Source organism: Balaenoptera borealis (genome assembly GCF_965194805.1).
Source record: "Balaenoptera borealis genome assembly, chromosome: 3".
NCBI lineage: Eukaryota > Metazoa > Chordata > Mammalia > Artiodactyla > Balaenopteridae > Balaenoptera > Balaenoptera borealis.
The window spans coordinates 4,403,535-4,422,589 of record NC_138866.1 but is presented as its reverse complement, the minus strand read 5'-3'; the positions used below and the strand labels follow the sequence as shown (position 1 = coordinate 4,422,589).

At 61.1% G+C, this 19,055-nt stretch overlaps 1 protein-coding gene and 2 long non-coding RNA genes across 7 annotated transcripts; 2 read left to right on the top strand and 1 right to left on the bottom strand.

The window, feature by feature from the left end:
* The first annotated feature begins 1 nt into the window (after position 1).
* Positions 2-4,375, top strand: LOC309625817. The gene is made up of 2 exons (XR_014242768.1): positions 2-144; positions 4,175-4,375. It is a non-coding gene; the product is annotated as an uncharacterized lncRNA (long non-coding RNA).
* LOC309625815 lies at positions 151-12,105 on the bottom strand. Of its 2 annotated transcripts, XR_014242766.1 has the most exons (5): positions 5,657-12,101; positions 3,805-4,786; positions 2,570-3,202; positions 1,600-1,677; positions 151-1,143 (listed from the first exon to the last, which is right to left on the bottom strand). It is a non-coding gene; the product is annotated as an uncharacterized lncRNA (long non-coding RNA). The 2 variants fall into 2 exon arrangements; XR_014242765.1 differs by having other exon boundaries at positions 2,570-4,786; positions 5,657-12,105.
* A 46-nt stretch (positions 12,106-12,151) lies between these two features.
* Positions 12,152-17,808, top strand: SLC25A47 (solute carrier family 25 member 47). Of its 4 annotated transcripts, none has more exons than XM_082385864.1 (6): positions 12,152-12,292; positions 14,400-14,443; positions 14,728-14,799; positions 15,511-15,693; positions 16,333-16,651; positions 16,951-17,808. In XM_082385864.1, exons 1-6 carry the CDS (start codon positions 12,265-12,267, stop codon positions 17,229-17,231), a joined length of 927 nt encoding a protein of 308 aa, XP_082241990.1. In that variant the 5' UTR covers positions 12,152-12,264; the 3' UTR covers positions 17,232-17,808. The 4 variants fall into 4 exon arrangements, with proteins under 4 accessions (XP_082241990.1, XP_082241989.1, XP_082241987.1 ...); XM_082385863.1 differs by having other exon boundaries at positions 15,490-15,693; XM_082385861.1 differs by lacking the exons at positions 12,152-12,292; positions 14,400-14,443 and adding an exon at positions 14,457-14,644 and having other exon boundaries at positions 15,490-15,693.
* The last annotated feature ends 1,247 nt before the right edge of the window (positions 17,809-19,055 follow it).

Below are 19,055 nucleotides of genomic sequence, written 5' to 3'. Positions count from 1 at the left end.
GGGCGGGCGGGGCGGGAGGCACGTAACACGCAGGCGGGCGGGCGGGGGAGGTGCGGAGGCGCTGCAGACAAAGAATGTGCTTCGTGCGCCCGCCCGCGCCGCCCCGGGCGGGAGAGGAAGCCGGGTGTGTGCTGCTGCGGGAAGGTGGGGCCCGGCCCGGCCGGGGAGCTAACGGCCTGCGCGGCCCGGGAGCTTCCCGGCGTGCGCGATGCGGGTCAGCGGGGCGGGAGGTGGCGTGCGCTCGCTCCGGACTGGGCCTGGGATCCTGGGGCCTGGGTTTAGATCCCGACTCCGCCGCCCAGCCTCAGGGTCCTCGCCTGTATAATGGGGACACGCCGCGGTAACGAACGTGGAAGTGCCAGGACCCTCCAAGGCCTGCAGGCTCGGACACTAATTGTCACACTCCTCGAGCGGCGAAACACCCCCTCGGGGAGTGTTCGCCCCTCCCGTCTGTGCGCCCCCCTGGCGGAGGGCCTGGGGCTTCCGGCCGCCTGGCTCCCCTCGGGAGGGGCAAGGGGCGCGGTCAGGCCCTCGCGGGCCCGCACCTGAGCGCGAGCTGCGGGAGCCGCGGAAGGTTGTGAGGCGGGGGAGGTTCCTGGACCGGTCCGAGAGCCGCGAGGCGGGAGAGGCCAGATCGCGGCGCGTCCATATCGGCGGCCAGGCGCTGTGTGGCCGGAGGGGACGGTCCTCGAGCCGCGGCTCTGGGAGGCCTGCGGGCCTGAAGAGCCAGGCGGAGGGGAGGGAGGGTGCGAAGGCGAAGTGGGAGGGCGCTGGGCTCCGGTCTACGCGGGTGGCTGGGCGGCGGGGGGTCGGGGGGGTTAAGTAGGAGCCGAATCCGACGCCGCTCCCCGCCCCTCCCCCCCAGTCCCCGAGATTGGCAGTGGCAGGGGACCTCCTCCCTGTTCCCTGGGGAGGGTTCGGGTCAGAGACTTGCCCCTGCCCTCCTTCCCCAGCGCCTCACGAAGTCCTGATTGGCCGGTTGGGACTGGGCTCGGCTGGACGCTTTCTCCCTCACAATGGGAGTCAGATGACACCTTCAGGCCTTCAGGCCTGCGCCAACTTCCTTCTTCGTGCTCCTGTGGTCAGGACCACACCTTGCGGTGTGGCAGATCACACAGTTCTTTTATTTGCATTTTACTGTTTCTGAAATCGACACGGGGGTTACCATGGATATGTATCTCAGGGACAGGTTTTAAAGATTATATATACTTGGTACTAGGGGGTATATGTCAGGAGTATGTACAATGAGTAGTGAGCCCTGGTGATACAGAGGCCACTAGGAATCCAACGATTATGTGCGGTTTCCTTTTATTCTTCTTAGAATCTAAATAGAACATTCCGTAAGCAGAGACCCAAACCCAGGTCTGCTGACTCCTAGTCCAGTGCTTGTGATGGCTGGTGGGCCCTGAGCTAGGGGTCTGGAGGCCTGGGTTTGAATATCGCCAGCCTCTGACCCAGCTCAGGCCTCAACAAGGCCCATGAGCCAGAAAAGCATGTGGGCCCCAGGAACAGCCCAGACTCAAAACAGGGGCAGGAGTTGGCTGGAGGCCTCTGACGCCATGGCGATTAAACTGGACAACCTACATCCAGGTGACTCACCTCTAGGAACAGGGGGTCCCTGGGTGACTGAGGCCTCAGGAGGTAAAGCACAAATGCCTGCAGCATGCATCCCTGTTTCTGGAGGTTTGAGAGGAGAGTCAAGTGCCTTAACAGGGCAGTAAGTCAGAAAATTATTATGGGCCAATTAATAAGGAGACAAAAAGGACCCGCTTTGTTTTGTTTTTAAGAGAACACAAGTGCCTTTAAGTTAATGTCATGCCTGGGGCGGGTGGCATGAGCCCTGACTCCTTGAGGGGGGGGGGTCCTTGGGAAGGGGTCCAGCAGCCTGGTGCACAGTAGGCACTCAATGTTTGAGCTTCAGAAAGCTCCTTGGAGGGAAGACCTGTTCGGGCCGACCCTACGGGGATCCAGGTGGGAGAGCTGGTAGCTGTAGGGTGGGATCCTGCAGGCCAGGGAGGAGGTGTGAGGTGTGAGGCCTCTAGCTGCGCATCCTGCAGGGAGGGCTTGGAAGTGGGGCTGGACTCGGGGGGAGCCAGTGTTCAGGCTGAGGCTTGTTGGGGTCCAGTATGAGGTGAGCAGTAGAGGGGTGGGCTCTGGGGCAGGTTTGCCCGCAGTGGCCTGTTAGAGAGGCCTAGGCTGCGGGTGCTGGACAGTGACCTCCAACCGGGAGCACCCCAAGGGCAAGTCCAGGGTCTGTCCCGTTCGTCCCAGGGTGTGCTTGAAGCAGCATTTTCAAGGCAGTGAGGAAGGGGTAAAAGCAAGCACTGCGCGGGGCTGGAGTCACTCGGGTGTGCTGCTGGCTTACTAAACCCTAAGACCACATTGCTCCTGAAAGCCATCTCTCCCTGAGAAGCATGCATGCCCCTGCTGCCCGGGAATCACTCCCTCGGGTGGTGCTCTGGGCCTGGAGCGGGGACAGGGCAGACCCTCCCTGACCTCCCGGGCCTTCCACGGCACTGGGGAGAGACCCAGAAGCGAAGAAGTCATGGCCAAGTAAATGAGTACGTACTGACAGGCCTGCATTATTACATCAGCCACTGGGGTCCATGTCTGTTCTTCTTCACTTCCTGAGGATAAAATTACAGCACAGAATGTGCTTTTTCAAACTTCTCACGTTCCACGGGGCCCCAGGACCTTTCCCCCTCCCAGGGGAGGCCACCTTGCCGGGCTCAGACCCCAGCCTTGAAGAGGTGGGAGGGGCCCAAGGCCAGAGCAGTAGGAGGACAGCTAGGAGGGGAGAAGTGCCACAGGGGACCAGGGATTAAGCCAGGTCACTGCAAGTGCATGGTAGAGTTTTTATTTTGCACAGCTTTTATAATTTCTTACACAAGACAGGTTGGGTTTGGAAAATTTAGAAACACCAGCAGGTAAAAAAAAAAAAAGGGTCGTAAATGTTCTCACCCTGGAATCTGATGAATTCAGTGATGGGAGGCTATTTGGACCCCAGGTGGGGTGGGGAGCAAGACTGGAGCTCAAGGTGTCACAGGGTGAGTGAGGTGAGGGTGGGCCGAGGCACCTGCTGTGTAGACCTTCTGGAGTGTTAGGCCGTGCCGGAGGGTGCGCAGGGCGAGGCTGGGGGCCAGGGCAGGTGTGGTTCTAGGATGGAAGCACCGGAACAGGTTCCAAAGCTCCTGGGCAAAGACTGGTGGGGAGGACAGGGCTGTCAATGGCCCCCCTCTCACTTGGAATAAAACCCAAGCTCAGTGCCTCAGAGCCCAAGGGGACCTGGCTGCACCCTCACAACTCCAAGCTCATTCCCACCTCAGGGCCTTTGCACTGACTGCTTCCGCCGGGTGGGAGCTCCTCCTCCCAGCCTGGAACAGGTCATCTCTAGAACCCAGGTCCCTGCTCAACTCTCAGCTCCTCAAAAGGGGCTTGGCTGGGGAGCCCCCCACCCCATCCCCATGCCCTGCTTTCGTCCAGTTCCTAGAGTGACATTGTATGTTCCTCTATGTGTTTATCACCTCCCTTCCTCTGGCATGTTAGCTCCACCAGGGCCGGGACTTTGCCCCTCTTTACTAACACTAAACAGGGCCTGGCACGCAGCAGGGGGTGAGCAGGCAGCCGAGGAGCCTGCCCTGGGTGACTGAGTCTGGGCTCTGGGCTGTCCTGCCCTGTGGCCATGGGTCTCCCACCCCAGACCTCTGGGATTGGAGTCTCCCAGAGAGACAGCTAAAATGCAGATTCTAGGGCCCCACCTGGGCCCTCGGAGCAGGCAGGGGCAAAACCTGCATTGAAACTGACCTCTTCAGGGGTTGAGACCGTCTCCAAGGACAGGTTCAGGAAGCTCTGGCTCAGTTTTTGCTTTTCTGGCTCAGCTTGGCCCCCTCCTGGCTGTGTGGCCCTGTGAGCCATCTTTGCCTCAGGTTCGTCATCTGTGAGATGGGTTCAGGAGGATTCTAGGGGCCAGAGCAAGTGAAGGAGCTCACGCAGAGTGGGCACAGAGCAGTGGCAGACCCGGCCTTGCTGTCGTTCCTCCAGAGCAAAATGCCCGGCTCTCTGCCTTTATCCATTGACAGCTTTGCAGGAAACATGGAAGATCAGAATTAATTTAATTAATCAGCTGAGGTACTGAAGGGTTTCCTAAGGGCTTCTTTTTTTTTTTTTTCCTAAGGTCTTCTTAAACCCTGACCCCACAGCTGGGCTCCAGGCCCTGGCTCAGGAAGGCCCTCTAATGGCTGCTGAAGATGCTGCAGTGAACAGGCAGGGTGGCTTTGTGCTGGGGGCCTGGAGACCCAGCACTTGGTGCCGATGAACGGGCTCTGCCCACGGGGTGTCTTTCTCCCGGTGGATAAACGTCTGCCGTCTGCGTGTCCCTCTGGTCTCTGGTCCCGTCTGCACTGGGAGTGACTCAGCCACCCCAGTGAGGGTGTCTGCTCTGGGCCTCAAAGGGTGGAGGGCCTGGGACCCCTTAGGGACAGTCAGCCAGTGTCCTGGTGGCCCCTCCCGAGTCCATGGCGCCCAGAGTTCTCCTGTTGGGTAGATTTTGCGGAATTCACATCTCTCAGTTGAATTTAGTCATCCCCAAAGTGGCCACGGCGCTGTGTGTGTGAGTTTCTTGCATCTTCCTTCGGCTGCAAATAGGCACAGTTTTCCCCAGGGCTACCTCTCCAAGTGAGCTGTGGCCTCCGCTGTGCTCTGCACCCACTTGGCCTTGGAGCGAGTGGACCGAGAGGCAGGATCGAGGGAGGCTCTGGCCAGATTATGAGATGACCAGAAACTCAAGCTGGGGAGTGATATAAATAGACACGGCAAGTGCTTCTGGTGTAAAAATAGAGCTAAGGGGATCTGCCTGGGGCGCCCTGACCCGGAAGACCAAAGGGGTGGACCCCGGCTTGGGTTGGGCTAACTGGTCAGGACAGAGGGGCTGGGCTGGGGGGAGCGCGGCCAAGCGTGGACACGGCGTGTGCTTGCTGCCCACGGGCCTCCTGGGGCCAGGCCTGATCGGTGCCCTCTGGGGGCTCCACTGTCATGGTGGGGGATGGCTGGGTGAGCGGACCATCCCTGGCTGACGGGAGGAGGTGTGAGTAGGCACCCAGCGCAGTGGCCAGAGGAGGGCCGTGTGACCCCACCCAGGCGGAGTCGGTGGGAGGGTGGGGCAGGAGTGGGCAGGGTGGAGCCCCGGGCAGGGGTACTGGGTACTGAGCCCAGGGGCGTGTTCGGATGGCAGGGTGGCAGGTGGGCTCCTCACAAGCGCCGGAGACCACGGAGAAAGGGGCTGAGAGAAAGGCCTCGGCACCCTGGAACCCAGGAGCCCTGCTGTGGTTGTTGGACCCAGGGTCCAAGCCCCCCTTTTCCAGAACCTGTCTGGGTGGGAGGGGCCTTTGTCAGCTCTGTGTCCCTCCTCCCTCCTGTGGCTTCCTCTGTCCTGCCTGCCCAGCCTGGAGCAGTCACCCAGCCAGACATGAGCCAGCGCCCGACTGGGGCAACCGAGCAGGGAGAACGGTCCCCTCTGCCCGAGCCAGAATCCCCCCTCTGCCACCTGCCCCGCTGCTTTGGGCTCTGCCCTCTGGAGCCCCTGCCACAGGCCCGTCCTTGGGCCCCTTGGGTGCCTGACACTTGGCTCCTGTGCCACTCGGCCAGGGGCCAGGCTCACCTCCCAGGTGAACCCCTCTCGGGTCCTTGCTGTCCAAATGGAGGGTGGCAGGCCGGCTTCTGTCATCCACCTTTGAGCATCTGTTGTGCCAGGGGGTCCAGGTGAGCCTGCCCTCAGGGGCTTCCTGTCAAAGTGTGCCTTTCTCCTTCCCAGCTGGCTCAGACGTCTCCTCCTCCCTGGCACTTTGTCCCAGCCTCCCCTCCTTCACTGGCCACCGCCCCCCCCAGGCCCGCCACTTCCCCTGGATGTGCCATGCCCACAACCAATGAGATGTGTCCGCACGCTCCAGCCAGGGTGGTCCAAGCCCCTCCCAGTCCTGGCCCGCCTTCAGCCTTCCCCCAGCGCTCCCTGCCGGTCTCGTCCAGGTCTCATCCGTGCTGAGGACGCCCATCCAGGCAAGCGCTCCTATTGCTGCCTGTGAGCAATCTGTCTGGTTTTTTTTGGCTGCACCGCGTGGCCTGCGGAACTTCCCCGGCCGGGCATCAAACCCAAGCACCCTGCAGTGGAAGTGTGGAATCTTAACCGCTGGACCACCAGGCAGGTCCCCCTGTTGTTGCCTGTGCGTGGGTCCCCACCCCCTTCAAGAGGGCCACGACTGCATAAAGGCATTGTGGCCGGACCCCGGCTGTGTGGGAAGCTAGGCACCGTGCTTTGAGCGTGCTCAGGCGGTCCTGTGGCCAGGTCCATTTGGCCAGGAACTGAGGCCCCCAGCCGACAGCCGTGTGAGCGAGTCAGCCCGGAACGGGGTCCTCCGGCCCCCGGCAGGGGTCAGATGGCACATCCCTGGCTCACAGCTTGACTGCAGCCTCGTGAGAGACCGTGAGCCAGAGCCACGAAACTAAGCTATTACCAGATCCCTGATCCTCAGAAATTGCGAGATAATAAAGTTTTGGTATCAAGCTTCTGAGGAATTGGGGATAATTTCTCATGCAGCGATAGAGAATGAACACACTCCCCAGCCAGGCCGGGGCTGCCGGGTAGCATCGAGTCATTTTTGAATCCCAGCGCCCAACGTGAGGCCTGCACAAGGAGGTGTGCGCCGCAATGAATGAATGATCGACAGACGTCAATAGCTTGCTCTCCCCACATCATCAGGTACGATAGGCCTCAGGCCCTGCTTGGGACAGAGCCTCATTCCTCAATCCAACGCCCTGGGTCTTAGATCTGGGTGGTGTCAGAGGTCATCTTGTTCAGGCGAGAAGCCTGAGGCCCAGAGGGTATGATCCTCTCAGCCCTTCCAGCCAGTGGACCCCAGGGTTGAAGACGCCTCCTGGGCAGGTCGTGAAGGGGTCACAGGGGACTGGAAACCGGAGACGCTGCGAGAAGTGACTGGAGGGTTTTGGCTGTGGCCTGGGTGCCGGGGAACTGAAGAGACAAGGCCGGCGTGTGGGTGGAGGCCGGGCAGGACGGGAGGAGCCTGACCGCTGGCCCAGGAGCGAGCCAGCAGCGGAGCCGGGCCTGAGGCTGCTGGCTGGCCCTTCGAGGGTCTCTTCTGCTCCGTCTGACAACCGGTGCCTGGAGCCTTCAAAGTCCTTACCTGCATTGGGACTTCCCTGGCCGTCCAGTGGTTAAGACTCTGCCCTTCCACTGCAGGGGGTGCGGGTTCGACCCCTGGTCGGGGAGCTAAGATCCTACATGCCGTGTGGCGAGGCCAAAAAAATAAGAAAAAAAGAATTTAAAAAGTCCTTATCTGCATTAACCCTGCCCCAGGTAGCTGTCGTCCCTGTTCGCAGATAGGGAAACTGAGTCACGGGGTCAAGTTCATCGGTGTCACCGGTGGCAGAGCGGGGCTCAAATTCCAGGTCTTCCCCTAATTGTCACTGGTGGTTTCTCCCTGGCCCACGGTGTCCTTATCTGTAACACAGGGGTGGCTCCAGGGGGCCTGGAGCTCTGAGCTGAGCTCAGACAAAGGCAGCATCATCTGGCACCTCCGCTGGGAGGAGTGGGAGCTGGGGGCAACCCTTCCTGTTCACCCCGTTGCCAGGGTGGAGGTGGGGGCACAGGAGACAGCAGGGGACGTCCTGTCATATGCTTTGCAGCCCTGGCAGCCAGTGCCCTAACCCCTCAGGATGTCAGAGGGGGGCTAGGGTGTCTGGGAGAACTGAGGTGGGGGACTCTTCCACCCCCTTCCCCCCAAACCAGTCACACCCTAGAGATACCCCCCCCCCCAACCAGAGGTGGGTGCAGCCTCGCCTCCTGCCCGTGGCTGTGTGGTCTGCAGCACCCAGCTGGGCATTGTGCAATCCGGGCAGAGCACGGCAGGGGCCAAGCCAGAGTGTACAGACTTGTCTTCTGTCCCATTTTACAGATGAAGAAACTGAGGCTCGGAGAGTCACAGAGTGAGCCAGGAGAGCACCCGGGCTCTCCTGACCTCGTCCAGTCTTGCCAAGGAGCCCCATTTTCTGGAAATGCCAATCTCTGGAGCCAGCCCAGTGCTCTAGTGCCCATCCTGGACTCATTGCCTGGAAATCCCACTGTCCCCCTCACCCCCGCCCCTCTAAATCCTGCCAAAATGGCAACGTACGTGATAGATAAAAATAGTTCAGGTATCCTTGACCCGACAAACTCCCCTCTGAGAACGTGCCCACTGAAACACCAAAGACTCTGAAGCGTGATTATTGGAGCACTTTCTGCAATAGACCGGAGTATTACACTTGTCTGTCCAAGTACAATCCAAAGGACATCACTAGCTCAAAGGACATCACTAGCAAGTTGAATCATAAGGGTGATATTTAGAGCATCTACTGGCTGAAGGCATGGCTCCAGGAGCCTTTGGCTGCTGACGCTTTAGCCCTCTCAGAGCCATACGGTGGGAAGCAACAGAACTGCTCTGTTACAAAGACACTGAGGCCCCCGCAGATCACACAGTGAGAAGTGCAGGGTGAAGGCCACACCCGGGCAGCCTGGCTCGGCCTCCTGTTCACCCAGTCCCCGCGGCCACCCCACGGGCACTGTGTTCATGCAGGAGAAGGAAGTGAGTCCCCAGGTGCCACGGTGGCAAGGCGTCCCAGGTGTATTGATAAGGAAAGGAAGCAAGTCGCAAAACGATAGTAAAAAAGAAGTTGTATTTGCCTGCATCCTGCTGGGAGGCGGGACCCACGCCTGGGTGGCGGGGCTTTCACTTCGGTGCTGGCTGCATCTCTTTGGATTTTTTGTTAATAACTTGTAGTCATTCCTTTCGTTATGAAGTGTAAGAATGCATTTTAGGGTGTGTCAAGCTCCTCCATGGCACCTCGGCCAGCAAACAGCCCCGCCATGCCCAGGGGGGTCTGCGCCTCCCCCTTTCCCAGAGCCCTTTGCGTTGGCGGGGCCACGGTTGTTTGTGCCATGTCTGTCTCCCCCTAGAGGGTGGCTCGGAACTCCTCACTCGGGCTTTGTAGGGCCGCACGTGGTGGGGCTCTGCAGTTGGTGGAGGAGGCCTACAGCCGACCTTGCTGCTAGTAATGGTAACCCTTCCCACTGGGAGGCGTGGCCTCAGCAGCTGCCCATGGGCTCTGTCTCCTGCCATCCATGCAAGACTCAGAGAGGTCACACCACTGTCCGAGTTCACACAGCTGGGAGAGGTGGAGCCAGGAGCCGAGTCTAGGCTGAGGTCTCCCCCAAACCATGTGGGGTTCTCCTGAGCCAAAACCCCTGCCCACCCTGCCACCAGACGGCCTCTTTGCCATCTCCTGTGTCAGGGGTGAGCACATGACCCTGCCCTGGGTTCATCCATCTGTCCATCCACTATCCATCCATCCAACCATCCCTCATCTATCTACCCATCACCCACCTTTCCATCTCTCTGTCTGTCCTTCCATCTATCAGTCCTTCTCTTCTTCCGTCTATCCATCCATCCATCTATCCATCTATCCACCCATCCATTCACTGACTCATTTTTTTCACGCATTCACTCATCCAGTCTCCCCAGGGTGCTCACCCTGGGCTGGGCGCTGTGGGCTCAGGGACAAATCCAGTATGACCCTGCCTGCCAGAAGCTCACAGCTGGCTGGGGAAACGTTTAGACCTGCACAAAGCAGCCTAAACAGTGAGGTGGCATGTTTTCTGTTTCTGCTGTGGAGAAGGCTAAAGGTTGGGCATGTTTGTTCAGGAGACAAAGGGCAGGTGAAACTAGGCTGCAGTGACCAAGAAAACACGCCTGTCTCAAATGCCACCTCTTGGGTTGCCCTTTCTAACACTGTCCCCACCCCCCCCAACACCCCCTGTCCCTTCCCTACTCTGACTCTCACTGGCACTTACCGCCCTCTGGCAGACTCTTTATTTTGGTTATTTATTGTGTTGGTTTTCTGTCTCCTCCCCTGGAACATAAGATCCAGGAAAGGACCTTTGCCTGTGTTGATTGCAGTGGCCCAGTGCCTAGAATGTGGCATGTAGTAGGCATGCAGTGTTTGTTGCCCGGGTGGGGGGCATGGGCGGGGTGGGCTGTTTTCCGGGGGGAGACCATGCAGCTGGGGGCTGTGCACATGGGTAGCGGGAGTGAATCCGAACGTGAACTTCAGAAGGTTGACCTCAGGACTGGGTGCCTCACAGGATGTGGGGTGCAGGGGGAAAGGTGGCCAGGGCAATTCCTGGGCTCTGGCTCAGGTGCCTGGGGCTGGGTGGCACTTACTACATTAGGCACTGCAGGAAACATGAGACTAGACAGTTCCCTGTCCTTTCCCTGTTAGACAACATGCCTCAAGCTCCCTCATCATCCAAGGTACCGGCCTCTCAAGTGTAACATCTGCAGTTGAACCCACGTCCCAACTGGATTTGCCCTGCTCAGAACGGTCCTGTCGTCACCTCCCTCCTTCTAGAACCTATGCTCCTACTAATGCAGCCTTAGCATTTGGCTGGCCACTCCCACAGGGACACACCCGGGGTTTGCCCTGAGTGCTCACAGACGAGAGGCAGGTACTGTCCTCATTTCATGGATGCAGAAGCGGAGGTACAGAGAGGTCAAGGGCTTGCCCAAGGTCTCAGAGCTGGGATTTGAAGGCAGACAGCCTGGCTCCTAGCCAGATGCTAACCTGCACCTCTCTAAAGGCCAGGATGGACATCAGGACTGGCCTTGGAAAGGCTGCCTTTTGCCCTTTGTCCTCTGTCGTGGCAGCGGCCCCTGCCAACCTGTGTCCCCCAGCCTTGCTCCACAAACAGCTGGGCAGGTGGAGGCGGGGCTCCCCCTCCGTCAGCACCAGTCAGTTCAAGGCCAGCCTGCAGGTCCTTCTGTCAGAGGACAGGAAATGGGCGGACACATGGCCCCTGCCCCAGGGCCGCCTGGACAGACACTGCCATGTCAACACCTCTCCCCACCGGCTGTGACCCTTGGCAAGTGCACAGCCTCCCTGAGACTCAGTGTCCTCAAAGGGCTGTGTGGGGTCACATGGGGGCGTGTTGAGCACACCCCTGGGTTGATGGCCATGAGCGCAGGGCTCACGGGCATCAGGGCCTGGCCCTCGGCATCAGAGAGGGGCTGGTTGTGCAAGTATCCAGCAATCAACTCTGGCCTTGCTGCTTGCATGGCCCTGGACGAGTCCCTTTTCCGGGCCTCAGTGGCTCCATCTGTAAAATGGGACCATCAGCCCTGCCTCCCTACCGGGGCTGTGACGAGGACCCCCTGAGCTGGTGAAGGAGGAGTGCTTGGTTAACTAAAGCGGGGTGCAACTGCCGGGAATGGGGGTCACCGTTCTTTACAGTGGTTTCCAGTGCCCAGCAGGCCACTTCTGTGGCCTCTTATTGGAGCGGCTTCCCCTCCAGGAGTGCCCCGGTTTGGTTAGAGGCCAAATCAGCAGCCCCTGCCCCCGTCCTTTGGTTCAGTGAGCCCTGCTCAGGGCTGGGTCCGTGTTGGGCGCTGGGGACTCAGAACAGAGGTAGACCTGGCAGGGGCCCTGGGCGCAGGGAGAGAGGTGTGGAAGCGGCAGGGGGAGTGTGGGCCCAGGGTGGTGTGAAGGGCGTGGAGCAGAGGGTGGGCCGCCCGTGACCTCTGTTGGGGCTGCTCACAGAAGGGCTCTGGCCAGCCTCCTGGACGCTTAGTCATCGGTGGCCTGTCGCCCCCAACTCCCTCCCTGCTAACTGGAGCTCCTTGGGGACACGGCGGGGGTCTTATTTGCCTTGGTGCAGCCTCAACTCAGATAGTGTTTGTTGAATGAATCAGCGAGGGAGCTTTGAGGGTTCCCCGGGCAGGAGCAATTCCAGGGGAGTCGAGGAGGCCCCAGGACGCGGATGGAGTCTGAGCTTGGGCTGGGAGGGATGGGGGCATCACAGCCTCCCCAGGAGCTGTCTGGACGTGGCCTGGGGCCAGGCCTGCAGGCGGTGCAGACAGTGATCCTGCTTCCTGAGCTTGACGCCTCCCGTGGCCTCTCACACACTTCCCGACACCTGGGTCCTGAGCACACTGGAACACGGGTCCTTTGGGGTGGGGCGGGAGGGAGTCCAGGTGGGCACTGACCCGCCTGCTGCCCAGCACGGCCTCTGCCTTCGGGGCCACTGGTCAGCAGGCTCCGCCCCACACCGCAGGTATTTAAGGTCTAAGAGGAGCCAGCGGGAGCTGTTGAGGCCACCCTGGTGGTGGCACCGGACCTCTCTCAGGCACGCTGACCCCAGGGCCTTCCCCACCAGCCACGCCGTCCATGGAGTTTGCTGCTGGAGCCATCGGAGGTAACAGTGGGGACAGAGGGGTCTCGGGGGCGACCGCTGCTCCTGGGGCCAGCAGGAGGGGCTGGACGGGGTGCTCTGCCCGGGCAGCAGTGGGGTTTGAAGCCCCCCCGGAAGTGGCCGGCACCTGGTGTGGGCCACAGGTGCTGGGAGGAGAGAGCAGTTTTCCCGGAGGCTCGGGCCAGGCGACACAGGGCCCAGGAGGAGATTTGGGGGGGCCGGGGGTGGGGGGAGTCTGCACTGACCTGGGGGGCTCAGCCTGGGAGGCCGAGGGGCTGCTGGGTGGGAGCAGAGGGTGATCTCTGCCTGGCCAGGGGGAGCCTGGGAGCTGTAAGCATGGAGCGGGGTGGCCGAGTCATGGGAGGGGAGGGGGGGCTCCAGGAGAGGGTGGAGAGTGAGGACAGACGGGGCCTGGGTCCTGCCACACTGACTGCAAGGGTGGGCGCGGAAAGGGAGGGTCCCAGCCGAGCCCGGCACGCCCCTCCGCTGGCTGTGTGCACACACACGGCCAATCCCGGCCTTGCTGACCCCCCAGGCTGTTTTCACTTTTGGGGAAAGGGCTATTGTGAAAGCCCGACCCAGAGAGAGCCGGCCCACCGGGGACGGGCCCCTCCCAGCATCGATCACGCACACAGGCTATTTTGGGTGAGGCACCCTAGGCCTTGCCCCTCTTGTGAAACAGCAGCGGCTGCCCGTCAGTACTGCTGGGAATGGTGTGGGGTTCTCTTCAGGAGGGGAGGGCAGTGCCGAGCCAGGAAGGACCAGGGCTCTGGCCTCATCAGTGGGTTTCCTGAGGTCCCACTGTGGGCCGGGCCTGAGGCCAGCTGCTTCCCTGGACATTAGGCCCCTGAGGAGGAGGCTCAGAGAAGGGGCTTGACTTGCCCAAGATCACACGGCAGGAAGGGCTCCCGAGTCCTGCATCTTTTCTCCAGAGCCCAGGGAAGGCCTGGGTGGCAAGGGCTCCTGCTCTGTGCCTGGCTCAGTGTCACGGGGATCAGACCTGGGCCTTTTCCTTGAGAAACTCTAGTTCTGGAGTCAGAGATGGCAGGCGGTGGGACAGCAGCAAAGCCATATGACAGGGGCTGTGACTAACGTGTTTTCTGGCACAGAGGCAGCCCCAGAGTATAGGGGTCAGGGAGGGCTCCTGAGAGGAGGTGATGCTATGGCAGGGCTTTGATGGATAAGTAGGAGTTCGGTGAGGTATATGTAAGGGTCAAGGAGGGGTAACTCTATGCAAGTCAGTCAGTCAGTCTTTTGCTTCACTCTCTTTGTTCCTTCACTCATTCATTCATTCACTTTATTCTTTCATTCATGCATATTTAACGAGTCCTGGGATACACAGTAAATAGGGCACAGCCCCCACATGCCTTATTGTCCTCAAATGCCCCCCCCCCACCCCCCCAGGGATGAAATCCCAGGGACCTGCCCACTCGCTCTCTGTCTTTCTCACGGCAGTGCTGGGGGCTTGGACGTTGAGACCCTGGTGTCAGGAAAGGAGAAAGAGACAGGCGGGTGGCACCTGGCCCTCTTTGCAGGAGGCAGAGGGGCCCTGGTCCAGGAAGCCTTGAGTCCTACTCTGTCCCATGCAAACTTGTGCTTCCAGGCTGTCCCTCACGGAGGCCTGGGGTGACCCGGGCTTTCCCAGCCCCTAGCCTCTGCTTGGGCTGTGTCTCCCCGCCATCACCCCCAGAGCTGTGAGGTGCAGCTGCCTCCTGGCTTGCAGACAAACCCTTCACAGACTGAGGCTTGAGGGCGAGCTCGGCCTGGCTTGGAGACAGGGCCCAGCAAATTTTGGACCAAGTCTCCCAAAACATGACGCCAGAGGGGAGGCCAAGGAGTGTCCTTGGCTTTCAGAATGAGGATCCAGTGGGCTAAGACTCGGGAAGGAGAAACCACTAGCAGCCTGGCAGACGTCACTTTACCTCTCTGAGCCTCAGTTTCCTCATCTGTAAAACGGGGGTCACTCTCCCTCACTATGAGACACGGTGTGGAAGAGAAGAGCCAGGCGTGCTCTTTCTCAGCGGGAGCACCATCAGGGCCCACCCTCCGCCTCTCCCCGAGACGGCTCAGGCTCCTGCTCTTCTCACCGGTTCCTCTGGTTTCCTTCCAGGCATCTGCGGTGTTGCTGTGGGCTACCCCCTGGACACGGTGAAGGTGCGGCCATCACCAGGCCCCTGCCTGGGCCTCAGCCCCCCATTCATGGCCAGAAGACCTTCTAGCCTGCTATTCAGAGCCAGTCGCCCCATGGTCCTCGGGACTGTAGTGCCCCTTTCTCCCTCCGTGCCTCAAATTTCTCATCTTGGAAGGGGCTCACTGTCCTGCTCTGCCCACAGTCAGCAAGGCTGCGACAATCAGGTGTTGGCTCTCCCTCCCCCAGGGCCTGCCGACCTTGCCCCTGGCCTGGAGCCACCCCTTCCTGAAGCCCACTTCTCCCACAGGTCAGGATCCAGACAGAGCCCAAGTACACAGGCATCTGGCACTGCATCCGGGACACGTATCGCCGAGAGCGGGTAGGCCCGGGGAGAGGGTCACGGGCAGCGGGATGTTGGGGCCTCGGACGCCAGGGCTGCCACTCACCAACCAGCCTGGCAATACTGAGCTTCTCTCTGAGCCTGTTCTCTCACCTTCCAAATGGGAAAAGCTGTACCAACCTCCTGGATTCCTCTGAGAACAAGAGCCGGGGTGTCTGGCACACAGGAGGTGCTCAGAATGAGGTCCTGCCTCCAGAAGAGGGTCTAGAGGGGACATCTGGGGACTTGGAAGGTCTGGGGAGGAACCTGTTTGCACTTCTGTCCCCTCCAGCCTGGGCACCCCTTGAAAGAACGCTGGGTGGAGTCATCAGGGGTCCCAGGGTCCAGCTGGGAGCCCCGTCCAGAGGAGGGTCTCAGGGACACTTACTAAAGTGAACTTGGGAATCAGTGCCGACCAGGGGTGAGCAAAAGAGAAACAGCAACGACCAAGCTGCTAGTTCAACATCATCGTCATCAAACAGCTGCCCTAGGTCAGGCCTGGCCCCCGGCCCTTCAATCCCTCAGCACAACCTCACGAGTCGGGGGTTACAATCCCCATTTTACAGCCGAGGAAACTGAGGCCCGAGGCAGCCTACGTGACTTGCCTGAGGGAGGGCGGGGCGGGGGCTCAGGACCCCCTCGGGCAGCCACTCCTCCCAGCTGGGCCTCTGGCCTGACTCAAGCCCTCAGGTCCCCTCCACCTGCCGCCAGGTGTGGGGCTTCTACAGGGGCCTCTCGCTGCCCGTGTGCACTGTGTCCCTGGTCTCGTCCGTGTCTTTCGGCACCTATCGCCACTGCCTCACGCACATCTGCCGGTTCCGGTATGGCAGCGCCGACGCTAAGCCCGCCAAGACCGACATCACGCTCTCGGGATTCGCCTCCGGCCTTGTCCGCGTGAGTGAGGCGGGGTGACGGGGTCCCGGGACCGCAGGGGTGGGGAGAGGCTGGATGGAGCCTGGGGGACTGTGGCTGAGGACACAGCTGACTCGGTAACTGAGGGCAGGCTAGGGAGCCTCTCTGAGCTTCTGTCTCTTCATCTGTAAGAGGCGTGGTGAGGCCACGCGTGTGAAGCCCCCAGCGTGGGGTCTGACAGGTATGAGCGACCACGACGTGCAGCCAGTGTTATTAGTAAAATTATCCTGTGTTATCTATTAACGTTATCAATGCTTACATTAAGTGTTACATTATTCTTACACTAAATACTTACATTAATTAAATAATACATTAATATGTCATTAACAGATTAATGATGTGATTAAGCACTTTCGTGAACTGGAGTCACATTTACTCGACACCTACCGTGTGTCAGGCCGCTCTGCCAGCAGAGAGTGTAGCTAAAGGAAGCCCTGGCTCCGGCTGGGTGGGCGCAGCTGGCTTTGAACCCCGCTCCACCATGGCCCGTGGGCCAGCCTGGAGCTTCTTGGGGCCCAGGCTCCCTGGCGGTCACCACGGGCCACAGTGGCAGAGGGAGGCCAGGGGCAGGGAGTGCGGGCAGCGCTGCCTCCTCACCCCTGTCGGCCCCACCCGTTCCAGGTGTTCCTGACCTCGCCCACCGAGGTGGCCAAGGTCCGCCTGCAGACGCAGACGCAGACGCAGCAGCGGCGGCCCTCGGCCTCGGGGCCCTCGGCTGCGCCCCCCACGTGCCCCGCACCCCCTGTGGGTCGGGCGCCAGGGCCCAAGTACCGCGGGCCGCTGCACTGCCTGGCCTCGGTGGCCCGGGAGGAGGGGCTGCGCGGCCTCTACAAGGGCAGCTCGGCCCTGCTCTTCCGCGACGGTCACTCCTTTGCCACCTACTTCCTCTCGTACGCCATCCTCTGTGAGCAGCTGACTCCCGCTGGCCGCAGCCGGCCAGGTGAGCGGGGGCCGGGGCCTGGGGTGGCGGTGTTGGTGAGGCTCAGCCTGGTGGGAGTTGACGTGGGGGGAGGAGACGGGCTGAGGTCACACTGGCACCCAGTGCCTCCCAGGGGGGAAGCTCGTTGCCCTCAACATGAGAGTCAGGACAGGCTTGCTCTGGGTGGACCTGGACAGTCATGTCTGTGGCGAGAGCCCAGGGCTCCCTCATGGCCAGGCCCCGCCCTGGGTGCCCACCAGCTCTCCTCGGGGGCCCCAGTGCGCCTTCCAACCAACGTGCCCGTGGGACCCTCCCCGCAGATGTCTTGGGCGTGCTGGTGGCCGGTGGCTGTGCAGGGGTGCTGGCCTGGGCCGTGGCCACCCCCATGGACGTGATCAAGTCGCGCCTGCAGGCGGATGGGCAGGGCCAGCGCCGCTACCGGGGCCTCCTGCACTGCGTGGTGACCAGCGTTCGGGAGGAGGGGCCGAGGGTGCTCTTCAAGGGGCTGTCGCTCAACTGCTGTCGTGCCTTCCCCGTCAACATGGTGGTCTTTGTCACCTACGAGGCCGTGCTGAGGCTCATGCGGGGCCTGCTCTCCTAGCTGGTGCCCATCCCCAGGGGCCAACCTGCCAGCAGCTTCCAGAGGCCGCAGGAGCTGAAGGAGGCGGAGGGGAGTGTCGGGGTCTGGGCCCCAGGGGGCCATCGCCCAGGACAGCTGGGGCCTCCCGCCCAGCGACTGACCACAAGGAGGTCAAGGGGCCCAGGGCTGGCCTGAGGGTCACAGGAGCCAGGGAGAAGCGGGCCTCTGGGATGGGGATGTGGTCGCCTGGAGCCGTCTGTGCATTTGGCCAGTGGCTCAGCCCGGCTCCCCTCCCACCTCTCCCCACCGCCCCCCGTCTGCAGAGCGCCCCTGCGTCCCCTCGGCTCCCCATCCTTCTCTCCCCACGCAGCTCTCCCTGCTGTGCACCGTGCTCTTCATTCCTGGTCCTCAGACGCAGCCAACTGGTCTCCCCACCACACGGAACCCAGGGGCAGCTGCCTGGCTCCCGGCGCGCTCGGTCCCCACGCCGGGCTGCTCAGGGAGGAGCCGCCCGGTCCGCTCACCCACCCCCGCCCCGCCTGCGGACCCGAGGCTCAGCCGCCAGCTGTTGCCAATAAAACGCTTCTCGGGCGGTTCAGTGGTGCTGCTCCGTGGTCTGTGGGGCTGGGGACGGGGCCCCCACCTGCAGCTTGTCCTCAGAGGCCAAGCCCTCCAAACCTGTGTGACCAGGGCTCCCACTGCACCGCCAGCACGCTGAGGCCCCGCCCCCTCGGCCTTTGGGGCCGGGGACCACGCCTGTGTGCTGAACCTGCCCCAGGGGGCCGTTTGGCGTTCAGCATGATGCCTGCTCTCCTCACCAACCCCCCATCCCAAACCCACCCCCTTTCTGAGTGAAACTGATCTCCAGCCCGTTCCAGACACCAGGATGTGAGCTGCCTTTCCACGGGGCCTGGAGGAGGGAGGCTCCGTGTATCCTCAACACCGCTGGGTCCGTACATAGGTTATCACGATGGCTCAGAGAGGACCGGGCCTACCCAAGGCCACCCAGCAGGGAGAATGGGGGTCTCACACCAGCACTTCTGAGGCCCCAGCCCTCTCTCTGGCACCACGTGGCTTCCAGTGACGGTCCAGCACGAACCTTCCGGGTGCCCACCACAGCAGCCCTCTGGTAAAGCCAGAAACACCTGCCTCGACACGCACTCAGACACTAGCCTTGACCGTGACTTTGGACTGAAGTCCAGTGTTCACTGGTCCACCTCCAGTGTTCCGGCTGAACAAAACTCTTTCCTGTTCCCAGAACACGTGGGTGGACCCTCTCCTCCGGCCTCTCCTGTCGTACGGACCCAAGCATTTGCTTACACCCTGCGCTCTCTGCCAGGGATGCCCTTCCCTCCTCTCTGCCTGGCTAACTCCAGGCATCACTAATCCCAGGCGTCACTTCCCCCAGGAAACTCAGCTGCTTTTAGGTGTCTCCTGCTCTGCTCCATGGGGCCTGGTTCGTCGTCTGGTCACTTATCCACCTCCTGCCCCCCACCCCCCGCCCCGCCCCGAGACGATAAGCCGCGCACAGGCTGCACGTGCCTGATGTGGACTATTTCCAGGTCAGGGCCTGGCACGCAGCAGGTGCTCAGGGAGTGTGGAATGCATGAATGCAGGAGTGAGTGAACGAAGTCCCGCACTGGATTCCTGGAAGTTCATTGGGCTTGCAGCTAAAGATGCTGAGATGCTTTGGCCAGGTGCTGGGAGAAGGGCGTCTCCTAACAAAAGGTTTCAATATTCGTCAAACCCTGTGTCCACTTTTGGCAAGAAGACCACTAGTGTGCCCACTCGCTTCGGCCCTGGAAGGAGAGTTACTCCTTCCTCATGGGGAGGGTGGGGACCGGC